The 24,740-nt window shown below is 37.6% G+C and overlaps 1 protein-coding gene across 1 annotated transcript in view; it reads left to right on the forward strand.

Moving 5' to 3' along the window:
* The window catches only part of MEGF9 (multiple EGF like domains 9), a 77,113-nt gene that overhangs the window by 19,864 nt on the left and 32,509 nt on the right, over positions 1-24,740 (forward strand). The window contains exon 2 of the mRNA XM_082619487.1: positions 19,789-19,990. Coding sequence (XP_082475613.1) covers positions 19,789-19,990 — 202 coding nt within the window. The remainder of the gene's footprint in view (positions 1-19,788; positions 19,991-24,740) is intronic.

The raw sequence follows: 24,740 nt of genomic DNA on the forward strand, positions 1-24,740 counted from the left end.
TGGAAGCACTGAGTGCTAACCACTGGACCGTCAGGGAATTCCCCTTTCTATTTTTTTTTCTTTATTAACATTTAAAAAATAATTTTATTTACTTAGACTCCACTGGGTCTTAGTTTCAGCACACAGGATCTTCGTTGTGGCGTCCTGGATCTAGTTCCCAGACCAGGGATCAAACCCAGGCCCCCTGCATTGGGAACACAGAGTCTTACCCACTGTGCCACCAGGGAAGTCCCTCCCTTTCCCCTTTTTCAAAGCTAAATCTAGAGACTTGATCGATCAGTTTGGAGGAGTAGTAATGAAAATTGGTAGTCTTTTTGTTATCATTTCTGACATTGCTAAACACCTCATATAACCCAACTAAGGATGAAAACTAGCAATATGAGGACTCCTTGAATTGTTTGGGTAGAACTGGGTGCATATTATTATCTGGTTTTTACGTGTGAGTAAACTGACTCAAAGAAATGGTTTGTCAATGGTCATATAACCTGCAAACAACTTGTGCTGAAATTTGTCATTTGAACCATGCTCATTCCATAAATATTTGAGTTCAAGAAACTTACTATTTATATTTCTTTTTAAATGTCTATGGCCCACATTATTTTTATAACAAGGACATTCTTCCCTTTGATCAGCTAATTTCTTTTATCTTTTGTTGTCTTAGAATTTTAAAGTACTTTCTCCCTCCTCTGTCCTATCCTAATTTTTAGCTGGTGGAGTGACTTTAGGGCTAATACAGGCGAAATTTTGGTCTCCAGCAGAGGATCAGTTGCAACTCTGAAAACAACTCAAGCAAATGGTCTATTGATAGTAGAACATTTCATTATAAAAAGTTCTTTTCAAATTCCAGGATATTGGTTGCTTGGTCACTGAAGAGTCTGTGTTACCATTCGCTAGCACCCTGGGTGTCTGAGCAGACCTGGTTAGGAATGTACTGCTCATTTTGAATGAGAAAAAAGGTTAGTGAAGCTGCCTCAAACATTGCAACACTCAAGTCAAATATTTTACATCTGCTGTATAGGTGATATAAAACATTAGTCTTTTAGAGTATACCCTAACATAAAAATAACTTCCATTCTGAGTGTTGCCAATTTTGATTACAAAATACCCCAGTATACCAGCCTTTTTTATTTCTGTTCTTTAATTTTTAAGCCCTTGGACCTCTTAATTTCCCGAAAGTTTTATACACTGTTGGGTCCACAATTAACAGAAATGATAGTGCTGCTGAAATACGTCTTTGATATTGGTTCAGTTATATATCTGGAATGTTTATTCCCCTGGGCTTTCCAGCTGAGGGAGCCCAGCATGAACTCCTACTTTGGAAAATATCTGAGTGGGCAGATTTGTTTGCCACATTGCCCTCATTGTCTGTCTTTGTTTATTCAGCTGAAAAGCTGTGCTTGTCTCTTATACAGTCAGGCGTGAATCTCAAGGTCTCAGAAGCTGTTAAAATAGGTGGAAAAATTGTTTTGGGAAGGGAAAGGATGAAAATTGTTATCAGATATTGACATGATGTGCAATGAATGCACTCTCTCAGGGAAGAGCGTAATGACTTTAAGGTTGTTATCAAGCACAACTCTGATAACATTTTTGTAGCCCTGTTTTATTAGGGTCTTTGATTTAATGCAATTTTCCTTTCTTCTGGGTAAGAGACATTGATAATTCATTGGCACATATGATTTGTTTTTGCGACAATAGAAAAGTAGGTTTTTAGGACATGAGCATACCATCTGGCCCAGGTAACGATAAATTTTCTCTGATTATAATAGTGTGCATATGCTCTTGGCATTTACTTTTCTGGCTATCTTTGTCTCTCAACTGGATTATTTGATTTTAGCAGGCTGCTGAAAGGTCTCTTTGCCTTCATTCTTTCCCAATCCATTCTTTACATGCAGTCAGTTATATTTCTAAAATGAAGGTATGATCATGTTATGCTCTTTTGTATAAATCTCTTCCATGGCTACCCAGTTGCCCTTAAGAAAGCCCTTAACCTGTCACCACTCCTGCCTCCTATTCTATGTCAGAGCTATAATGAACTTTTCTCAGTTCTCTGTGCCCTGTTTTACTTCCAGGTCATTACACAAACGTTGGTGTTTGGGATATTCTTCCTCTCGACTCTTAGCATGGCTAAACCTCCTCATTCTTTATGTCCCAGTCTAGATTTCTTCCTCTGGAAAGTCTTAATTAGGTGTTTCTCCCTGTGCAAACACGTGCCATGTTTTCCCATAACGTGGCATATTTCCATTTTAGTACTTATCACACTATATTGCTACTTTGTTTTTCTCTCTATTAGACCTTAAGCTGTATAAGGGCAGGAACCTTTTCTTTTTTTCCACATTGTTATATCTTCAGCATCTAGAAATTATACTACTCATTTCTGGTACAAAACTAATATGTTGAATGATTGAATTAATAATCATGTGCATTGCCAAGAATCTTTAACAACATCAGAGAAAAATTACGATTCTCTGTTTTCACATTCTTGATATTTTTCTTCTCATCTTCTAGTCATATTCATTCATTAACTTTTTTATTCATTTAATTATTCAACAGAATTGCTTTGAACCTCTTCAACCTCCATACCTTGCCCAGAAGCATGTGGAAAGTACATGTGTGTGCTTCCGTTGTCTATCCTATCGAAACTTGGACTCTTTAATACACACACATATAGTCCTTCCTCTCCCTGCCACAGCCGCCATGTTTTGCTTCCTTGTATTGCTTTCCCTCATTACTATTTAACTCTTCTAACATACTAGATATTTAACCTGTTTAAGTTACTTATTGTATGTCTCCCCCTGCTTCGAGGTGAGGGCCATGAGGGCATGAATTTTGGTTTGTTTTATTTACTGCTGCATCCGCAACACCTAATACAATGTTTGGCACATGGTGAACCAATATATATATATTTGCTGAATGAATGAATACATTCATACCCTTAAATGTGCGTCTCTTTCTTCTTTACTCTTTCGGTGCCCCTGATTCAGTCCTGCTTCCAGTACTGTGCTGTTTATTTTTTCTGTCTTTCATTTTTGGGACTTTTACATTTAGTCCTATTTTGAGGCCATAATCTTGGCTACCCCAGGCAAATCCTGTTATCCATTTTATAGCCTCAGGTGACCATTACTCAACTTAAATCTGATTTCTGCATCTCCTAACCTGGTGTCTGAAGCCCAAAGAGCCATGTATGTTTGTATTGGGGAGGGGTGAGTATACATTCAGAGATAGATCAGATGTGAAACCTGTTCTTCTAGAACCTAAATATGACAAGTAGATAAATAAATATAGTACAAGGTTGAGTAGGATAATATTAATAATGAGGAATATTAATCACTGGGGAGAAATGTATGTCTTGTATATCATATTATATTCAATACAATATTTCATATTGTGTGAAATATATCAAGCTTCCAGAAAAGCATAGAAAGTAATGTGGTAAGCATCCCCTGTATACTTTCCTCTCAGCTTTGTAATATCTGAATTGTCTCCCACATTTGCTTCGGGTTTTTTTGTTTTGTTTTGAATGAAAGTACTAGATGTGACTAAAGCCTCCAGTGTCCCTCTTTTATCCAATTGTCTTCTTTCCCTACTTAGATGTAACCGCTATTCTGAATTTGGTTCTGTGTGTGCTCGTGCGTGTGCACACACATGCATACACACACATGCACAATATAGGGTTGTTTTAACGTTTTAAACTTTGCATCATAGCATCTTCCCATGCTTTTTTCACTCAACATTTTTTTTTTAGATTTCTCTTTGCTGGTTCATGTAACTCTAGATTGTCTAAGTTGCTGTGTAGTTTACTACTATATGACTACACCACAGTGTATCCATTTTATTATTGATAGCTATTTCAAATAATGCTTTTCTTTACTATTTCAAATAAAGCTGCAATAAACTTGCCCATGTCTCTTTCTTCACAAATAGGAGGCTTTCTCTGGGGCCATGCATTGCAATTAACGTGCATAGGAATCACCTGGGTATCTTGTTAAAATGTAGATTCTGTCTCAGTTGGTCTGAGGCGGGCCTGAGAATCTGCATTTCTTACAAGTTCCCAGGTGATGCAGATCCATGGACCACACTTTGAATTGCAAGGCAATAGTAGGTTATGGCACATCATTATCTTTCTAGATACTGCCATGCTCTTCTTTGACGATGTCGTACAGGTTTATATTTCCAGCAGGAGTGTATGAGGGATTTGGTTGTCCCAGGAGTAGCCTCTTCTAGATAACTATTTAAATGTAATCTGCAGCCACTCTCTTCTTAAAATTAGAAAGATTTTTGGGTGGGAAAGCATGAAATAATAAAATTATTTCAGAGGATAGTTAGCTTAACTACAGTATTTCTTAGGAATTGATCTAAATTATATAGATATATAGATTTTAATTAAATAATTTTCTAAAAATTCACTTGTTATTTTCCAAATACTCCATTTTCCATTGTCAGCCCAGACAGGGCTCAGGCTATATAAGATGAACTATCCCAGATGCTGAAAGGGAAGGAGAACTGTGCGTCAGGCACCATGCTACATTGTTTCATTTAATCCCCACATTTGTACAAGCTCACAGCTAAGCATTACAGCCAGTGTTTGTAGTCTAACCTGTCTGGCTTCAAGGTTTATATGGGAAATTAGTTTACTGCTCTTAGTTTCAGTTACCTGTAAAAAGGGAGTAGATCAGATAATTAGATCCTTAACTCCCAGCACTTAAGATTTCCTAGCTTCTTTGATAAATTAAGAAATGCATACACACATATTGTATGATGATAGCTTCTACCCACCTGTTTTTTCTGTTATAAATAAAAAGCACATAAATGTACCACTGTAACCATCTTTAAGTGTACAGTTTCAGGAGTGTTAATTTACATTGTTGTGAAACAGATCTTCAGAACTTTTTCATTTTGCAAAGTTGAAACTCTATATTCATTAAACAGAACTCTCCCTTTTCTCCTCATCCCTGGTAACTGCCATTCTACTCTGTTTCTCTGAATTTGACTCCTTTAGATACCTCTTATAAATGGAATCTTGTAGTATTTGTCTTTTTATGACTGATTTCATTTAACATAATGACTTTGTTTCATCCATGTTGTAGTATGTGACAGGATTTCCCTGCTTTTTAAGGCTGCATAATATTTTGTGGTATGTATATCCCACATTTTGTTTATTCATTCACCTGTTGATGGACATTTGGGTTGCTTCCACATCTTGGCTATTATGAACAATGCTGATATGAACAGGGGTGTGCAAATATCTCTTCGAGACCCTTCTTTCACTTCTTTTGGATATATACCCAGAAGTGGGATCGCTGGATCATATGGTAATTCTATTTTAAAATTCTGGAGGAGCCTCTATACTGTTTTCCATAGTGGTTGCACCATTTTACAATTCTACCAACAGTGTGGTGACGTCTTTTAATGGCACAGAAAGTAGCGAATGGGATATGTGAAATCAGAAGTGAGGTAGGAAGAATAGGTAAATTCTACTGGTGTGAAGGTAAATTTCACTTTGCCAGCATCTGTTTCCCTTAGATATTTTAGCTAACATTGCTTGCTTCTCCAAGACTATTATTAATACTTTAGGAGTGGAGGAGGAAGCCAAATTATTTCTTTTTTTTTTTTTTGGCTTATTATTGACCACTGGTCCCTGCAAATTTCTGAGATTGTTAACTTCCAGTAGTGCTTTAGCAATGATTAGGGAAAGTTTGAAAGTTGTGTTTTGTATTGTTTGCAAACTTGAACAAGATCTTTGACATCTTGGTGCTCCCAAATTCTTGTTAAAAAAAAAAAAAAGAAGAAGAAGCCTCCCAATCCATGTTTTAGAACAGTGACTTCTGACCATTTCAGTTTTCTTTTGAGGATCCTGTGAGTGTATGCGTGTATTTTCGGAAGGAGGGACAATTGGATTCCACTGATGGTATGTACAGGAAGAGCAGGAGTGAGCAGTGGAGTTGGAAGAGGAGTTTCTTCTCTCTTGTGCCCTTATTTTTGAATCTGAAGTGTTACCCAAATGCTTAGTCATGATGATAAGGCAAAGAACTTCACAGCTTGCAGTGTAGAACAATGCTGATACTGTATAAGTGTTTGATAATAGTGAAGTGTGGCAGGAGAGTGGGAAGAATTTGTCAACATGTTTTGAGGAGTAAGAGGATTAGATAGGGAACACAAAGTAAGATAGCCCACATCCAGTTCCAAAAGAAAAAAGTACTTCTTTCAAGGGTCCTTTGGAATAACTCTATTCAGTAGGTCTAGGATGGGACCCAGGAGTCAGAATTTCAATGTGCTCCCCAGGGGATTTTGAAGCAGATGGTACTGTGACCTTATCTGGAGAATCATTCCATGTAGGATGAAGTGCAGACTCCTTAGTCTGGAGTTCAGGGCCCCAGTAAACCCTTTAGATATGTATTTTCTCCTATGTTCCTTCCTATTAGTCTGTTGAAACCATAGTAAGATTTTCTGTCTACTCATGCTTCCCTGTATACACCAGGTATTTTCCCAGGATGGTATGGCGTAATTTTGTGATCAAATATGTATTTCTAGTAATCCATAAACCATCTATTTAACAACGTTTAAAGATTGGCTGGGGATGAATGTTAAACTATAATATGGGACCAACCTTCCCTTTTTTGAAAATTAGGAAACAGTTCCTAGGTTACATCACTGGGTGCCTTAAGATAGTATTTTTAAATTGACCTTTCCTCTTGCTCTGTTTGCACTCCTTTTCTCTGAACTCATTTTTCAGGTATTATAATGAGCAAATAGTTCTAGCCTTTAAGTTGCTCAGCTGTGCTCTGTAAATAGAGAGCAAATCTAAGTCTCAACCCCAGAAGCAATCAGCAGTACTTGAAGTTCTTTTATTTTTTTTACCTTTTCTGTTCTGTTGCTACAAAATTAAGGTATTAATGAAATTATTTAGGGTAATTTGAGTGCATTCTGAGATTGCTGATCCCTTTTAGTTCTCAATTCTTGCAATTTTTAGTAACATCTAAGAATGCTGCTTTGTTAAAAAGATTACTTATAATAAAATTGTAGGATGGGGAGGAGAAGGCCGTGTCATAGGTGTTTTCTTTGCCTTGTCTCCTCTAATTTTTAAAACATTCTTATAAGTTAGGTATAATTATCCCAATTTTATGAAAAGAGGTCATGAACTTTAAGATCATAGAGCTTATAAACAGTGGTTTCTGTATTTGAACCCAGGTCCCTTCACCTCATAGACTGATCTTTTTCTACTATGGCCTGGAACCAGATTTCACATGTTAATTCACTTTCTGTATTTGCTCCCCTCCCTGCTCCTTACCTCCCCTTAAACTCAAGGATACTGTAAAAATGCTGTAAATAAAAAAGCTCACAGAAATTCAAAGTTTGGTAGAAGAGTTATTCTTCCAAGCCATATGGGCAGTATTTGGTTAATTCTGTCAGTGCATTCTGAATTTGATGGTGGCCTGAAAGAATAAAATGCACTTTCAAAAAGTAAGCAATTGCCTCTTATTAAATGGCAAATTTAGTTTTTTTTTTTTAAAGGCTTGAAAAATGCAAACAAATGGGAAAATGTTGGCACATAAAGAAAAAATTTTTGTTTAGGTTCAGGTAGCAGTTTGGCAGTTTAGCATATTCCATCTCCGTAACCCTTGACTCCTAAATCACTACACTTCTTTTAGAGAGATACTGGAAATATTAATTAGCAGTATTCTTTTAGCTATGAGAATGCATTTGAATAAACAGGTCCCAAATACTAAACCATGAGCATGCATGTTTAACTTTGAGCAATATATTAAGAGTCTCCAGCCCAAAGCATATACAAGGTGTTGTGAGTCGCCCGTTGAGAATTATTTTTGTAGCTGGAGCAACTGTTTCCCCCTACCATGCTGTTCGGCAGTCATTTGACTCGATGTTACTTTCTCACGAGGAAAACAGATTGGGAAAAAAATTGCTTTAAACAATACTAGGTGGAATTTCTTTCTTCTACTTCTACTTCTACTATTATTACTGCTACTGCTCCTCCTTCCTCTTCTTTTTCTTCTTCTTTCTTTCTACCCTTCCTCCTTTTTTCCTTTCCCTCCTTCCCTCCTTTCTTTTCTTTCTTATTTCCCTTCTTTCTTATTTCCTTCCTTCCTCCTTCCTCCCTTCCTTCCTTCCCCCCTTCTCTCCTCCCCTTCTTTTTTTTTTTTTTTTTTTTTTTTTAAGATTTAAATCAGGTATTTGCTCAGATTTTGGAACTATTTTAGGCTAAGCTTTTTTTTTTTTTTAAGATGTTGGGGGTAGGAGTTTTAGTAATTTATTTATTATTTATTTTTGCTGTGTTGGGTCTTCGTTTCTGTACGAGGGCTTTCTCTAGTTGTGGCAAGCGGGGGCCACTCTTCATCGCGGTGCGCGGGCCTCCCACCATCGCGGCCCCTCTTGTTGTGGAGCACAGGCTCCAGACGCACAGGCTCAGCAGCTGTGGCCCACGGGTCCAGTTGCTCCACGGCATGTGGGATCCTCCCAGAGCAGGGCTCGAACCCGTGTCCCCTGCATTCGCAGGCAGACTCTCAACCACTGCGCCACCAGGGAAGCCCGTCTCCTCCCCTTCTTTACCAAGGAAAAAAGCTCTGTGGTGACGTGGAATGAGGAAGGGCATTGGAGTAAGAGGAACCTGGGTTTGAATGCTGTCTCAACCACTTACTGTAACTCTGTGGCCTTGGGCAAGTACTTACCTTCTTTAAGTTCTAGTTTTCCTATTTATAAACAACCTTTGCAAGGTTGTTGGAAGGTAAATGTTCATACAGGTAAAATGTGTGACAAAGGCCGAGACATTGTAGGTAATAGTAAGTGGTAACTACTTTTATTATAATTAATAATAAAACTAACCTAGGGATTCAGATAAGAAGTTATATGAAATGGCCTGCTCTATTTTACCAACAAACTATTGTGGTTGAGGAAACTCAGAATTGTATCTGTTTTTAGCCAAGCAAAATGTAACTCAATGGAAGACCTCATTCCACGTAGCTTAAAAATAGAGTCCTTACTCAAAAGAATCAAGGGAAAAACCATTAGTAATAATAAGAGACTTCATCAAAATAACTATGTTTATATCCCAAGAAATCCAAGTGAATAAGTTTTATTAACTAAAACGAATTAGAAGAGATAATGGAAAAAAAGATCACAGTTCTAACCACTACTGCTACCACTACCACTAATGATAAAAAGTTTAGGAATAATCTCACCAAGATATGTGTGAAACTCATGTAAATATATTTTTAATTATGAAATTTCACTGAGAGATTTAAAAGAAGACTGAATAAATGGAGAGGCGTGCCAGTGCTCATAGATGGGAAAATTGAATATCGTAAAACTATCAGTTCTTAACACATTAACTTTTAGAATAAGTAGAATTACTGGAAAAATTACAGTAGGATCTTTTTTGGAGGAAATGTGGCAAACAGAGTTCAGATGAAAACATAAGTACTATGGACCACTGAAAGAAAATGTAAAGAAGAATAGCAGTGAAACATATTATAAAGCTGTAGTTATTAAAACCTTTTTTTTTTTTTTACTGTACTGGCACAAGAATAGATCAATTTCAAAATCAGAAACAGATTCTGATGTGAAAAGATATATTAATATATGTTATAAAAAGGACCATAGTTTATTTAACAATTCACTGGTTGAAGGACATTTAGGTTGCTTCCAACTTTTAGTGATGATGAAGCAAACTGCCATAAACATTCACTTACACTGATGTGTGAACATAAGTTTCATTTCTCTTGGGTAGGTCCGTATGAGTGGAATTGCTGGGTCTTATGGGAGGTGTAAATTTAACCTTATAAGAAACTTGTTTTCCAAGTATTCCTCTCAGCAACATATAAGAGTTCTAGTTACTCAGCATCTTTGTCAGCTCTTGGTATTGCCAGTTTTTTGAAATTTAACCAATCTATTAGGTATTTAGTAGTATGTCATTATGGTTTTAATTTGCATTTTCCTAATGAAAGATGTTGAACATCTTTTCAAGTGCTTACTTGCCATACACACATATTTGGTGAAGGGTCTATTCCTACCTTTTCCCCGTTTTTAAATTACATTGTTTCCTTATTGAGTTTTGAGAGTTCTTTGTATATTCTTGATACAAGTCCTTTGACAGAAATGTGATTTGCAAATATTCTTCCAGTCAGTGGCTGTGTTTTCATTCTCTCAGTAGTGTTCCAAAGAACAACAGTTTTAAATTTATTTTAATAAAGTCCAATTTATAAATTTTTCTCTTACAGATTTTGCTTTTGGTGTGTATCTAAAAGTTCTTTGCCTGACCCAAGGTCAATCAGATTTTCTCTTATGTTTTCTTCTTGAGGTGTTATAGTTTTACATTTTACTTTTAGGGCTATGATCTATTTTGGCTTAATTTTTTACAGGGTGTGAGATTAACTCAAGGTTCAGTTTTCCGCATATGGATGTCCAGCTGTTCCAACCCCATTTATTGAAAAAAGCTATTTTAAAAAAAATTTATTTATTTTTTATTTTTGGGTGCGTTGGGTCTTCGTTGCTGTGTGTGGGCTTTCTCTGGTTGCGGTGAGTGGGGGCTGCTCTTCGTTGCGGTGTGCGGCCTTCTCATTGCGGTGGCTTCTCTTGTTGTGGAGCACGGGCACTAGGTGCGCAGGCTTCAGTAGTTGTGGCACGTGGGCTCAGTAGTTGTGGCTTGCGGGCTCTGGAGCGCAGGCTCAGTAGTTGTGGCACATGGGCTTAGTTGCTCCACGGCATGTGGGATCTTCCCGGAACAGGGCTCGAACCCTTGTCCCCTGCATTGGCAGACAGATTCTTAACCACTGTGCCACCAGGGAAGCCCCCAAAAAGCTATTTTTTCTCCATTGAATTGCCTCTGTGCTTTGTCAAAAATTAGTTGATGATATTTGTGAAAGTCTATTCTTGGGCTCTCTATTCCATTCCGTTGATCTTTGTGTTTATTCTTTCACCGATAACACATTGTCGTATTACTGCAGCTTTAGATTGTCTTGAAATCAGTTATTGAGACTCCTCCAACTTTATTTCTCTTTGGCTATTCAAGTTTCAACCAAAAAATCCTGCTGATATTTTGATCAGGGTTCATCAGCTCTGTAGATCTAATTGTTATGGTATGTCTCTCCATTTATGTAGGTCTCTCTGGTTTCTTTCATCAGTGTTTTGCAGTTTTTAGCATAAAAACCATACACATACTATTTTACTTTATATCTAAGTATTTCATATAGAGAGATGGCAAGAATTATCCATATTTTATAGACTGAGACACTGAAACACAGAACAGTTAGACTTACTGAAGGTCACGGAGATAGTTAATTAGCAGCATATTCTGGATTTAGGTGTCCTGGGTCTCTCTAGTGTTTTGTTTTGTTTTGTTTTTTAAATTTAATTTTATTTACTTTTATATACAGTAGGTTCTTATTAGTCATCAGTTTTATACACATCAGTGTATACATGTCAATCCCAATCGCCCAGTTCATCACACCCCCCACCCCTGCCGCTTTCCCCCCTTGGTGTCCATATGCTTGTTCTCTACATCTGTGTCTCAATTTCTGCCCTGCAAACTGGTTCATCTGTACCATTTTTCTAGGTTCCACATATATGCGTTAATATACAATATTTGTTTTTCTCTTTCTGACTTAACTTCACTCTGTATGATAGTCTCTAGATCCATCCACGTCTCTACAAATGATCCAATTTCGTTCCTTTACATGGCTGAGTAATATTCCATTGTATATATGTACCACTTCTTCTTTATCCATTCGTCTGTTGATGGGCATTTAGGTTGCTTCCATGACCTGGCTATTGTAAATAGTGCTGCAATGAACATTGGGGTGCATGTGTCTTTTTGAATTAGGGTTTTCTCTGGTTATATACCCAGTAGTGGGATTGCTGGGTCTGTCTAGTGTTTTTACTACTCGTTTTCATAGGCAGAAGCGTCTTCTTTTTTTTTTTTTTAAACATCTTTATTAGAGTATAATTGCTTTACAATAGTGTGTCAGTTTCTGCTTTATAACAAAGTGAAAGCAGAAGCTTCTTATAGTGAAGAAACGTGTACTTTGGTGTTATTTAGTTTGAGTTCCAGTTTGTTCTCCTGTGCTGGTTAGTTGTATGATTTGTTTCATCTCTCTAAGACTCAATTTCCTCCTTCAAAGAACCTTCCTCACAGGATTGTGGTGAAGAGTAAAGGAGGCCATATGTGTAAAGTTTCTAATGTGAAGTTTGATATACATACAGCACATGCTCAATAACTGGTAATATCATCTCTGTTACTATTTGTAGTAAAAAGTAGTTGTTATAGCCTTTCCCAGAACTTGCTGTCTTGTCTCATTAATTAGATGAATTGTCTTTGAATTGTGGAAAACTGGCAGTGAGCCAGGGACAAGCACTAACAACATGGTACTTAAAGCATGAGACAAATTTTTCAACAAAACCGATGTCATGCTACACTTTTTTTTTTCATATGTCTACTGTAAAGTAGAAGAAATGTTTTGCAATAGTGAATTGTGATTGGGAATTTTAATGGATATATTTTTATTTTAAAAGGTAAAGCCTTCTTTAAAAGTGGTGGCTTTAAAACTTTCCATATTTCTACAAAGCCTGGTTTAACTCAAAAACTCATCAGCTTTAATATTGTTTCCCAGCTTTGCAAAGATTTGTGACCTTACACTGGCATAACATAAATGTGAAATATAATTTGAGTATCAGTGTTATGCTAGAGTAGGACCTTTTATAAAAATAAGAACTCTTTTTCCCTAGAATGAGGCCTTTCTGAGATTCCTGTACTCTAAACCTACAAGGATGAAATATGGGCCTAATAAAAATTACGTTTTGAAATAAATACCCCATACACTTAGGAAATCAGGTCTATAGTCAGGTCTATAGGTTTGTGAAAAAGGATGAAGTTTTATGTTGGATAGATTCAAAGTTGTTTTCCTGGTCTTTGTTTAAATAGAGTAGGATTTTTAATGATCAATCTCAAAGGGAAATAAGCAATTGTATATGAAAAGGGGTTGGAAATCCTATACATCTTTATCTTTCATTTTTTCCCTCTTCTCCCTTATTCTACACAGGAGCAATTACAATCCAAGACTTTAGTTGAAGCCAAAGGAAAAAGGAAAATTCTACTTCTTTTAGTTAAATAGCATTTTAAATCCTAAAATGTTCCACAACTCCTTATGCAGTAATCAGCTGAAGCGTTAATCAGTTCTCCCTGTCTTAATTGTAACATTAGCTTTGAAAAAGACTAAGTTATTAGTTGGGTCCCATGTTGACTTTAGTGCCACAGTCCAGCTAAAATCGTTGCTTGTGGTACACCATGGCTTCCCTCTAGCAAAATTTAAGAATCTAGTCTAGTAAAACCTCATTGCTTTTTTTAAAAGTTTTTTTTAATTTTAAAATTTATATCCAATAAAATTTACTCATTTGGTTCTCAGTTTTATCAGTTTTGACAAATGCACAATCAATATACAAAACAATTTCATTACTCCCTCAAAATTCCCTTGAGCTTGTAGTTAGCCCTTCCCCCTACCCGCCCCCCCCCCCAATTCCTGGAAAACCCCTGATCTTTTCTTTGCTCTTATAGTTTTGCCTTTTCCAGAATATCATTAAATGGAATAATATAATATGTACCTTTTTGAGTCTGGCTTTCTTCATTTAGCATAATGCATTTGAGGTCCATCACATCCTTGCATGTCAATGCTTCCTTCCTTTTCATTGCTGAGTAATATTCCATTGTAAGGAAGTACCACACCCTATCCAGTTCACTAGTTGAAGGACATCTGGGTTGTTTCCAGATTTGGGTGATTATGAATATAGCTCTATAAACATTTTAATACAAGTTTTTGTGTGAACATAGGTTTTCATTTTCCTTGATAAATACCTAGGAGTGGAATTGCTGAGTCATATGATGAAGGTATATTTAATTTATAAGAAACTGTCAAACTATTTTCCAAAGTGTCTGTACTATTTTGCATTCACAGCAATCGTTTTTGAAGGTTTCAATTCCTCTGCATCCTTCCCAGCAATAGATATTGTCATTTTTTGTTTTGTTTATTTAACTTGAGCCATTCTAACAGGTGGGTGTTCATTGCCTCTTACTGTGCAATTTGCTCTTTGACTTCCATTCAGTAGATGCTGTCATAATGGTTGCATTGTGTGTGTAGAGAATACTTTTAAACATTAGAATACAGTTAATAGAGAGAAAAGAAGGAAAAGGAGAAAGTAGAGGAATAAGAGGTTATTCTTTGGGAAGTTGGGAAGATGTGTTTTTTTCTTTGGCTTTAGGGTACAAAGCAGGAAGTGGTGACAATTGTACCAGTATGATGAGTGCTGCCATAACTCTTGTCATATGACCTCCATTCATAAAGCTCCCCAAATATTTTATATCCTGGAATCAGCTTATTCCCATCTAATGATAAGCCTGAGAAACTCAATTTCTCCATAATTATAAGTGACCTCTAGATAGTGCCTTGCAAAATAATTATGTTTTCCTGAAGGAGATACTAAAGTGTATTTATTTTTTACTTAAGTGTATATTTTCAGATAATTTTACACTTACTAAACTTGAATTTTTAATGTTTTAAATTTTCATTATAAGATTAAGTACTGAGTCTTAATATATTTTAAATACTTATCTTCTAGTTTTTGCTGCTTTGAGATTGAACAGAAGATGCCATCAATATTATAGTACATTTACTATGTCTTCTGAATATGGAGAAGAATGAAAAGTTTTAGAATAGCCGAAAGCAGTTTTTCTTTCTTTTTTTTTTTTGGTATTCTTAATAGATATATTTTTTGTATTCTTTCAATATCTGAAGATATTGAAAAGCAAGAGTGAAATGATTGTTGAAGGAATGGAGTCAGAGATTGAGTTTTGCAAAGTTATTTCCACAGTTTTGCAAGAGGCTATAGATAGAATTTCAGGCTATATTCCTGAATCAGATTCCTGTGAGTGCTCTGTGTTAGTTGTATTTACAAGTATTTTTTTCAGTATCTATGCTTAAGTGCAATACTTGTTTCATAATCATTTTAGTTCAGCAACAGTGCTGATATCAATGAACATTTCTTTATGAGATTTGCATCATGAATTGACTGAGGACACAATTTTTTTCACTTTCTTATTCAATCTTATTCAAATCTTTCACTTCTTTTATAGTTCTTTTTTTTTTTTTTTGCGGTACGTGGGCCTCTCACCACTGTGGCCTCTCCCGTTGCGGAGCACAGGCTCCGGACACGCAGGCCCAGCCGCCATGGCTCATGGGCCCAGCCGCTCCGCGGCATGTGGGATCCTCCCGCACCGGGGCACAAACCCGTGTCCCCTGTACCGGCAGGCGGACTCTCAACCACTGCGCCACCAGGGAAGCCCCTAGTTCTTTTTTATCTGCAAAAGGCTAACACACTATTGTATCAAACTGCTTTAGTCTTCAGACATCATAGTTAATTACAGCACTCAGAAAGGACTTCAGAAACAGGCACAGAGAAACAAAGGACACATTAATTAGGCCATATTACTACAATTAATATTTTTCTAAAAACTCCCATCAAAGTAGCTGCAGATACCAAAACATAATTCAAATTCTGTAGATGATATAATGGACTTTTTACTGAGCTAATGACATGAGTTGGTTAAAAGTTGAATGCAGGGAGAAGCCTACCAGGTGTATGAAAAGCCCGGAGAAGATCTTTAATATGTTCAAGGAGATAATCTCTTACCAGGACAGGTGTTTTTGCATAAAGAGGGGACTTATGGGACTTCTTAACAAAATTACTTTTTTTTTTCTTTGGTGCTAAAATTTTCATCTTTTGACTTTGGTAAGGGATGTTTGAAAACTGCAGTGTTTAATTAATTTTTAATAAATTTATTTATTTTAGGCGGCGTTGCGTCTTTGTTGCTGCGTGCGGGCTTTCTCTAGTTGCAGCGAGCAGGGGCTACTCTTCGTTGCATTGCGTGGGCTTCTCACTACGGTGGCTTCTCTTATTGTGGAGCACAGGCTCTAGGCGCACAGGCTCCAGTAGTTGTGGCTCACGGGCTCTAGAGCATGGGCTCAGTAGTTGTGGTGCACGGTCTTAGTTGCTCCATGGCATGTGGGATCTTCCCAGACCAGGGCTCGAACCTGTGCCCCTGCATTGAGGTGGATTCTTAACCACTGCACCACCAGGGAAGCCCTATATTTCTGTTTTTAAACAGTTTGGCTCCAGATTTTAGTTTCTTACTCTTCTTCGGGGTTCAAGTCACTGTATTTCATTGTTCTTCAGAAGCTGAACAAAAAGAAAAATGTCTCCCTGCTAATATATATGTTACTCTTCTCTATTTTTCTGTAGAGTTTTCCTAAGAATTATAGGGCACTGAAAGGAAACACGCTACTCAAATGATGGCGAGTTTATTCCACATTTACTCATAGGCAACCAAATGAGCCTTTTGGCATTTCATCCAGACTTGACTGTGATTAGCGTTTTGTGTCCTCTTCATCTTGTTTCACTCCCATTAACATACACACTAGTGCCTTACCATCAGTCATGTCACAGACTCCTTTGTGCCGCTCTGGTGTCTAAGATTCTACCTCATTAAAAAGTCAGCACTTCATCTCTTGTCTTTGGCTATAGGTCCTTCCCACTGCTTTTATCGATTGACATGTCTTTTCTTCTTTTTTCATATTGCCAGTCTCCTAGAAAATTGCATTGTTTCTGCATTAACTCCTATCTGGTTCCGTATGAATGTCAAGAACTGTGAAGGCTCTGAGAGTTTACTTACAAGCTAATGAGTTATCCTGACACAATTTAACGCATGTTCATAGTCCTTTATATTTATTACTGTTGCTCATACTATTCATTTAATTTGGATCATTTCATTTGAGGTTAAACACTGGGATAGGGCCTCAGATTCTGAGCTCCAAACCGAAAAGATGCATATGTTCACTGGCACTTGGTATTCTTTACTTCAGCTTCCTTCCCTTTGGTTAATCTGGGGAGGAATGTTAATGTGATAGTGTATTTTTGTCTTGCTATGTCAGGTGATAGCACTTCATCCTGGCACTAGGGTGATCGTCTCTTCTCTTGGTGAAATATTTGCAATTCACCCCACTACTGTTAGGATGATTAGTACCAAGGGCATATAATCAATAAATGCTCCTTTTTTTCTCTCTGAAACCATGTCCTATACCCTTTTGTTTTCATCGTTGTATTTGTAGGCACCCATGTTGGTAATGTATGGAGCCCAGCATATGAAGGATACGCTGTTCTTCTCTACCTAACCCACAGCTTAAATTCCTGAATGTCAGGACACTAATTCTATTTCACAGACATTGTCCAAAACTGACATGGTAATAAACCTAATCCCAGGCTTTCAGATCTCATCACAAAGCTGTGGCCTGTGAATCTGGCCATCTAAATTGTGTTTCTATTATTTTTTTTGGAATCCCTTTCTTCCAGCTTTGTAGTAATTATTTTGGCACTCCAAACCACTTCCAGTTTATGTGTTGGGCCTGAGTGTTATAGGTACTGTATTATGCCTATTTACAGATGAGAGAAGGAAGGCACAAGGAGGTTAACTACCTTGCCTAAGGTCATAAAGTTAGTAAGTGATGGAGCTGGATTTGAACCTGTAGCTGTCTGCTTCTATAGTCTGTGCTCATATCTGCTTCACTTTACTGCCTCTTTAAATTACTGTCGTATGAGGGTCATGGGTGGTAGTTGTTGTGGGTTCAAACAAGGGGCAATAGAATTAGAGTTTATGGAGGAGTAAATTTCAGCTGATCCTTGAAATAAGGGACAGATTTAAATATGTGGAGAGGAGAGAACATTACAAGGAGCACAGAATGGGACTGAAAAGAGTATGTTCAGGGGATAATGAAAAGGCTGAATCAGTTCTATAGAAATAATAAATAACCAGCAAACTTGGTTACTACTGAAGTTTTATCCATAAGACTTGATTGAAAAAAATACTTAGTTTTTATCTCAAAGTTCGTAACAGTTTTACTAAAAATGTTACTCATTGGGAACACTGATTCAGGTTTCACATGGAAGCACATTAGTAAAGAAATAATAGAATAAAATTCTCAGTCTTTATTATAGAGTTTTTTAGTCCATTCATTTTTCTTGAGCTAATTCTGCCCACACCAGCACAATTTGCTTGGTTTAACTTGTGATGAAATTGGTCCAGCAGGAGGAATTGAATGTATGTTGGAATTCTGCCAGATTTTGGAAGAAAATGTTATTTTTAGCATTCTGGTCATTTTTGGTAGAGTGAAGGCCTTGCCATGAAGTTGTTATTGGCAGGTTTACAGACCACTAAACACGGCTTCCTTATTTACAAAAACCACACACACACACACACACACAAACCCAGAAACTAGAAATAATGTGAAAACATGTAACTCTGTCACAGAAATGTCATGCTTATGTAGCTTAGTAAAAGTAAGAATCCTGATTGAGATGGGAAGCTTATTCCTTTCCTAAGTTTGGGGCTTAAGAAATCTGAACTCTCCTCTGGGTTTTGTAACTAATTCACCACTCAAGCTTAAAATATACATAAAATAAACAAATCACTTACATATTCATTCATTTGGTATATTTACAAATTAGAAGAGGTGTGAAGAGCAGGGAGATAAGCTGACACCAAAGGTTAGGAACTGAAGAAGTGTGGGCCAAGAGTTGGCCAAGTGAGAATATCTTTGTGGAATCCTTTGTTTGGACTTGTGTGCATAAGCAATTTGTGATGACATAAAGAATCTTGAAGGTTAATTTCGTTGTCTAGAATAGAGAAGCAAATCTCTTTATAGCTTTCTTTTTAAGACTCTGGATTTGCAGTTTATCCAGTATCTTTTTAAAAATCATCAAAAGTTATGTTAACAATTTTTATTCAAGCTAAACTTTTTTTTTTTTTGCGGTACGCGGGCCTCTCACTGTTGTGGCCTCTCCCGTTGCGGAGCACAGGCTCCGGACACGCAGCCTCAGCGGCCATGGCTCACGGGCCCAGCCGCTCCGCGGCATGTGGTATCTTCCCGGACCTGGGCATGAACCCGTGTCCCCTGCATCGGCAGGCAGACTCTCAACCACTGTGCCACCAGGGAAGCCCCCTGGAAATGATTTTTTTTTTTTTTTTAAAAAGCTAAAGCCAACTACTTCTAAATATTTTCATTCAAAAAACTTTGAATATCTAAAGAAAATGTTTATTTTCTAAATCTTTTAATTTGGGAAAGAGATTCAAATTGTGATTGGTTTTAACCCACTGATCAGGATGCCCCTGTAAACGTTCTCATCTGGGATTTATTGTTTGTCATTTCCTCACCTTAAAGTTTCAATTCTCCGTTAATTTTTTCCTGGGAAGAACATACTAGTTCATGATTCCAGCTGTAGCACAATCTTGTCTGACCTGTATAAGTTACCACAGTCAACCGTCTGCACTTTTGCTGCTATACAGTGGGATTATTTATTATTTAACATGTTGTCATTTCCATCATGTGCTCTCAGTGCCATGTAGATAAGCATAGGCCCTGCCTTTGGAGATTTCTAATCCAGAAAAACTAATAATATACAAACCCACCCACACATTGGAGTATAGGGTAAGAGGGCTAGAAGATGAAGAGTGCTGAAAAAGAAATTGAGAATGTTAGCTTTATAATTAGTTTATGTACTTTACTGTATATAATTCCCAATTTAAATAAACTAAGATAGAAAATGAATTTGAACTAGACTTAATTTTATCCATCCTTACAAAGTTGTCATGAATATTTATTAAGAAAAATAAAATAGAGTTCATTTTATTAGGAAAGCATTAAACCTTAGTTGATATCTCTTTCCCTCTTTTCTTTGCAGGATATGTATGTAACTGCTCTGTGGTCGGAAGCCTGGATGTGAATCGCTGCAACCAGACCACAGGGCAATGCGAGTGTCAGCCAGGTTATCAGGGTCTTCGCTGTGAAACCTGCAAGGAGGGTTTGTACCTGAATCGTACTTCCAGGCTCTGTCTGCCATGTGACTGTAGTCCACGTGGAGCCCTCAGCATACTCTGCAACAGGTAAGCAGCAGAAGTTGAAGGTAAAATTAATTTTATTTTATCACACACACAAAAAGGCTTCTGTTCTCAAGGACCAGACTGGTTTAAATAAAGGGGCCATAGATTTACAAAATATTTCACATATTTTTATCATTGTGTGAATTATATTTAATGTCAAGATTTAAAAGCTTCTAATTTACTGATTTAGTTCTTCAAAAGCACCTCAGTAACCAATTTTGCCTTGTAATAGTTTCTCTAAATTTCATGGAAAAAAAGTATTGAGAAAACAGTCTGCTTCCTGGAAGCAATAACTTCCAGGCATTTCCAGTGAAAATGTCCTTGTTATGTTTATTAACATACCATTAGAGTTTCAGGGAACTTATTCTTTGGTTTATTTTTTCTCTTTTTAAAATTCTAAAGCTGTTTCTTTGCACATATAAGGCTTAAACTTGGTAATATCCTAATGTCTTTAATTAGTGTGAAAAAGACTGGTTTCGCTCTATGTACCAGTATATACATTTGGGGGGACCAAAACTAGATTAAGCAGAAATTGTCTGGAAATTACCTTTAAAATAGTAAATTATTTGTAGGTGACTTAATCTAGTAGAACAGTGCCCTGTAATCTAAGGATTTGCCTTCTACTCCACTGAAAGTAATTATCATTTGACCTTGTGTGAGGTACTTAGCTTTCTGTGGACCCCAAGTGAAAAAGCTGAAGAGGCAGTGTTATGTGATGAAAAGAACAGAGCTTTAGGATCAACCTGGGTATGGATCCAAGATCGGCTGCCACTTAGGAGCTTTGTGATTTCAGCAACTTATTTCACTTCTCTGCACCTCAGTTTCTTCTCAAGGTTGTTGTGAAGGTTAAATGAGTAGAATCTATGTAAAATACCCAGCACACATCACTCAATTAATTCTGGTTTCTTTCAATTTCAGAGGAATATTGTTGGCTTGATGAGGGAGTATTTTAAATAATTTTTAGCTCCTTGGCAGAAAAGTTTCTTTATACTTAGCAGTAGATATTTTGGATGCTTTATAAATCATATAGTACAGGGACTTCCCTAGTGGTCCAGTGGTTAAGACTCCACGCTTCCACTGCAGGGGGCCTGGGTTTGATCCCTGGTCGGGGAACTAAGATCCCACATGCAGTGCGGCACAGCCCCCCGCAAAAAATTGTATTGTACAATACTGTATCATATTGTACTTCTATTAAAAATATAGATGTGAACTTAAGAAGTTTATAATTTCAAATACACCAATAATTGATGTTTATGATGCTTGGTATTTTTAAATAGTTAACTGTCTAAATCCTCATAGCAACTCCTTTTATGTAGGTTATTAAATCACAAAGATAGTAAGTGACAGAAAAGGAATTCCAAATTTGGTCTTCCAGTACTAAGTCCAGTATTCTTATCATCATGCTGTATAGCTTCTATAATGAGAAAACTGATAATCACTTTGTTACTTGAATTTGAGAATATAACGGTTGCTTACCATTGCTCCCTTTACTCCCCTAAAACATGCCGACACAAATTATATTCAGAAGGCCCACATTTCTTACCATTTTAAAAGATGAGATTTGCATAAGTTTTGTTCATTCTGGTACCTAAAGGCATGTCCACTACTTTTTTTTTATAATATTTATTTATTTGGCTGTGTTGAGTCTTAGTTGTGGCACTCGGGATATTTGTTGTGGTGTGCGGGCTCCTCCCTAGTTGCAGCGTGTGGGCTCCAGAGCACATGGGCTCTGTAGTTGCGGCATGCAGGCTCTCTAGTTGTGGCACGTGGGCTCAGTAGTTACTCCATGGCATGTGGGATCTTAGTTCCCCGACCAAGGATCGAACCCGTGTCCCCTGCATTTGAAGGTGTGTCCCCTGCATTTGAAGGTGGATTCTTAACCACTGGACCACCAGGGAAGTCCCCTGTCCACTACTTCTTTTTTTTTTTTTTTTTTTTTTTTGCTGTACGCGGGCCTCTCACTGCTGTGGCCTCTCCCGCCGCGGAGCACAGGCTCCGGACACACAGGCTCCGCGGCCATGGCTCGCGGGCCCAGCCGCTCCGCGGCATGTGGGATCCTCCGGGATCAGGGCACGAACCCGTGTCCCCTGCATCGGCAGGCGGACTCCCAACCACTGCGCCACCAGGGAAGCCCCACTACTTCTTTTAAAATAAGATTCTGCAAACACATTTGCTTTGAGTACTTTTGGAAAGATAAAAAAGTGTTGTGTTTACTTATAGGCCAAACTACCTTATTAGAGGAGAAAGAAATGAGAAGAGTGACAGAGTTTGAAAAGCTGGAGAAGAGGGAAAAAAGTAATACTAATGTTTATGTAGTATACTGCTGTTTTCATAGGTCTTTTACAAATTACTTTTTATTTATCTTTTCCCTGACAGTGAATGTCATCAAGTGACACAGGCTGAAACACCATTCTGAAAATAGGTAGTAACTATAAAGTAGTGGAAAAGTGCACTGGACATTCGAAGGTCTAGGGCAGGGGTCTGTAAACCAAATCCATGAACCAAATCCAGTCCACTGCCTTTTTTTGTAAATAAAGTTCCATCGGAGCACAGAAGCCTCATTTCTTGATTGTTTTGGCCCCAAGGGTAGGCATATTAAAATTTTGAGATAAATCCATAATTCTTTTCTATGAGTTACTACAGAGTAATATTTAATTAAATTTTTTTTTTTTTTTTTTTTTTTTTTTTGCGGTACGCGGGCCTCTCACTGCTGTGGCCTCTCCCATTGCGGAGGACGGGCTCCGGACGCGCAGGCTCAGCGGCCATGGCTCACGGGCCCAGCCTCTCCGCGGCATGTGGGATCCTGCCGGACCGGGGCACGAGCCCATGTCCCCTGCATCGGCAGGCGGACTCTCAACCACTGCGCCACCAGGGAAGCCCTAATTAAAATTTTAAAATAATATTATTTCAAAATGTCAGGCAATTTGTCAGAGCAAGCAGTGCATCACAAAAGTCATTTAAAAACTTGTGCTTAAAGAAAGTCATTAGAAGGAAGGCATGGGAGCTCAGAATCCAGCTCTAAGCACTGCATTTCTCTTTTTTTTTTTCTTTTCGACTTTTTATTTTATTAAAAAAATGTTTTTAACATCTTTATTGGAGTATAATTGCTTTACAATGGTGTGTTAGTTTCTGCTTTATAACAAAGTGAATCAGCTATACATATACATACATCCCCATATCTCCTCCCTCTTGTGTCTCCCTCCCACCCGCCCTATCTCGTCCCTCTAGGTGGTCACAAAGCACCGAGCTGATCTCCGTGTGCTATGCGGCTGCTTCCCACTAGCTATCTATTTTACATTTGGTAGTGTATATATGTCCATGCCACTCTCTCACTTCATCCCAACTTACCCTTCCGCTTCCCCGTGTCCTCAAGTCCACTCTCTACGTCAGCGTTATTCCTGTCCTGCCCCTAGGTTCTTCAGAACCTTTTTTTTTTTTTTTTAGATTCCATATATATGTGTTAGCATACAGTATTTGTTTTTCTTTTTCTGGCTTACTGTCACTCAGTATGACAGACTCTAGGTCCATCCATCTCACTACAAATAGCTCAATTTTGTTTCTTTTTATGGCTAATATTCCACTGTATATATGTGCCACATCTTCTTTATCCATTCATCTGTCGATGGACACTTAGGTTGCTTCCATGTCCTGGCTATTGTAAATAGAGCTGCAGTGAACACTGGTACGTGACTCTTTTTGAATTACGGTTTTCTCAGGGTATATGCCCAGTAGTGCGATTGCTGGGTCGTATGCTAGTTCTATTTCTAGTTTTTTAAGGAACCTCTGTGCTGTTCTCCACAGTGGCTCTATGAATTTACATTCCCACCAACAGTGCAAGAGGGTTCCCTTTTCTCCACACCCTCTCCAGCATTTATTGTTTGTAGATTTTTTGATGATGGCCATTCTGACTGGTGTAAGGTGATACCTCATTGTAGCTTTGATTTGTATTTCTCTAATGATTAGTGATGTTGAGCATCCTTTCATGTGTTTGTTGGCAATCTGTATATCTTCTTTGGAGAAATGTCTCTTTAGGTCTTCTGCCCATTTTTGGATTGGGTTGTTTGTTTTTTTGATATTGAGCTGCATGAGCTGCTTGTAAATTTTGGAGGTTAATCCTTTATCAGTTACTTCATTTGCAAATATTTTCTCCCATTCTGAGAGCTGTCTTTTTGTCTTGTTTATGTTTTCCTTTGCTGTGCAAAAGCTTTTAACTTTCATTAGGTCCCATGTGTTTATTTTTGTTTTTATTTCCATTTCTCTAGGAGGTGGGTCAAAAAGGATCTTGCTGTGATTTATGTCATCGAGTGTTCTGCCTATGTTTTCCTCTAAGAGTTTTATAGTGTCTGGCCTTATATTTAGGTCTTTAATCCATTTTGAGTTTATTTTTGTATATGGTGTTAGGGAGTGTTCTAGTTTCATTCTTTTACATGTAGCTGTCCAGTTTTCCCAGCACCACTTACTGAAGAGGCTGTCTTTTCTTCATTGTGTATTCTTGCCTCCTTTATCAAAAATAAGGTGACCATATTTGCATGGATTTATCTCTGGGCTTTCTATCCTGTTCCACTGATCTATGTTTCTCTGTTTGTGCCAGTTCCATACTGTCTTGATTACTGTAGCTTTGTAGTATAGTCCGAAGTCTGGGAACCTGATTCCTCCAGCTCCGTTTTTCATTCTCAAGGTTGCTTTGGCTATTCGGGGTCTTTTGTGTTTCCATACAAATTGTAAGCACTGCATTTCTTACTACAAGAAAGGA

The sequence above is a fragment of the Mesoplodon mirus genome (assembly GCF_964341445.2).
Source record: "Mesoplodon mirus genome assembly, chromosome: 1".
NCBI classification, from domain to species: Eukaryota; Metazoa; Chordata; class Mammalia; order Artiodactyla; family Ziphiidae; genus Mesoplodon; species Mesoplodon mirus.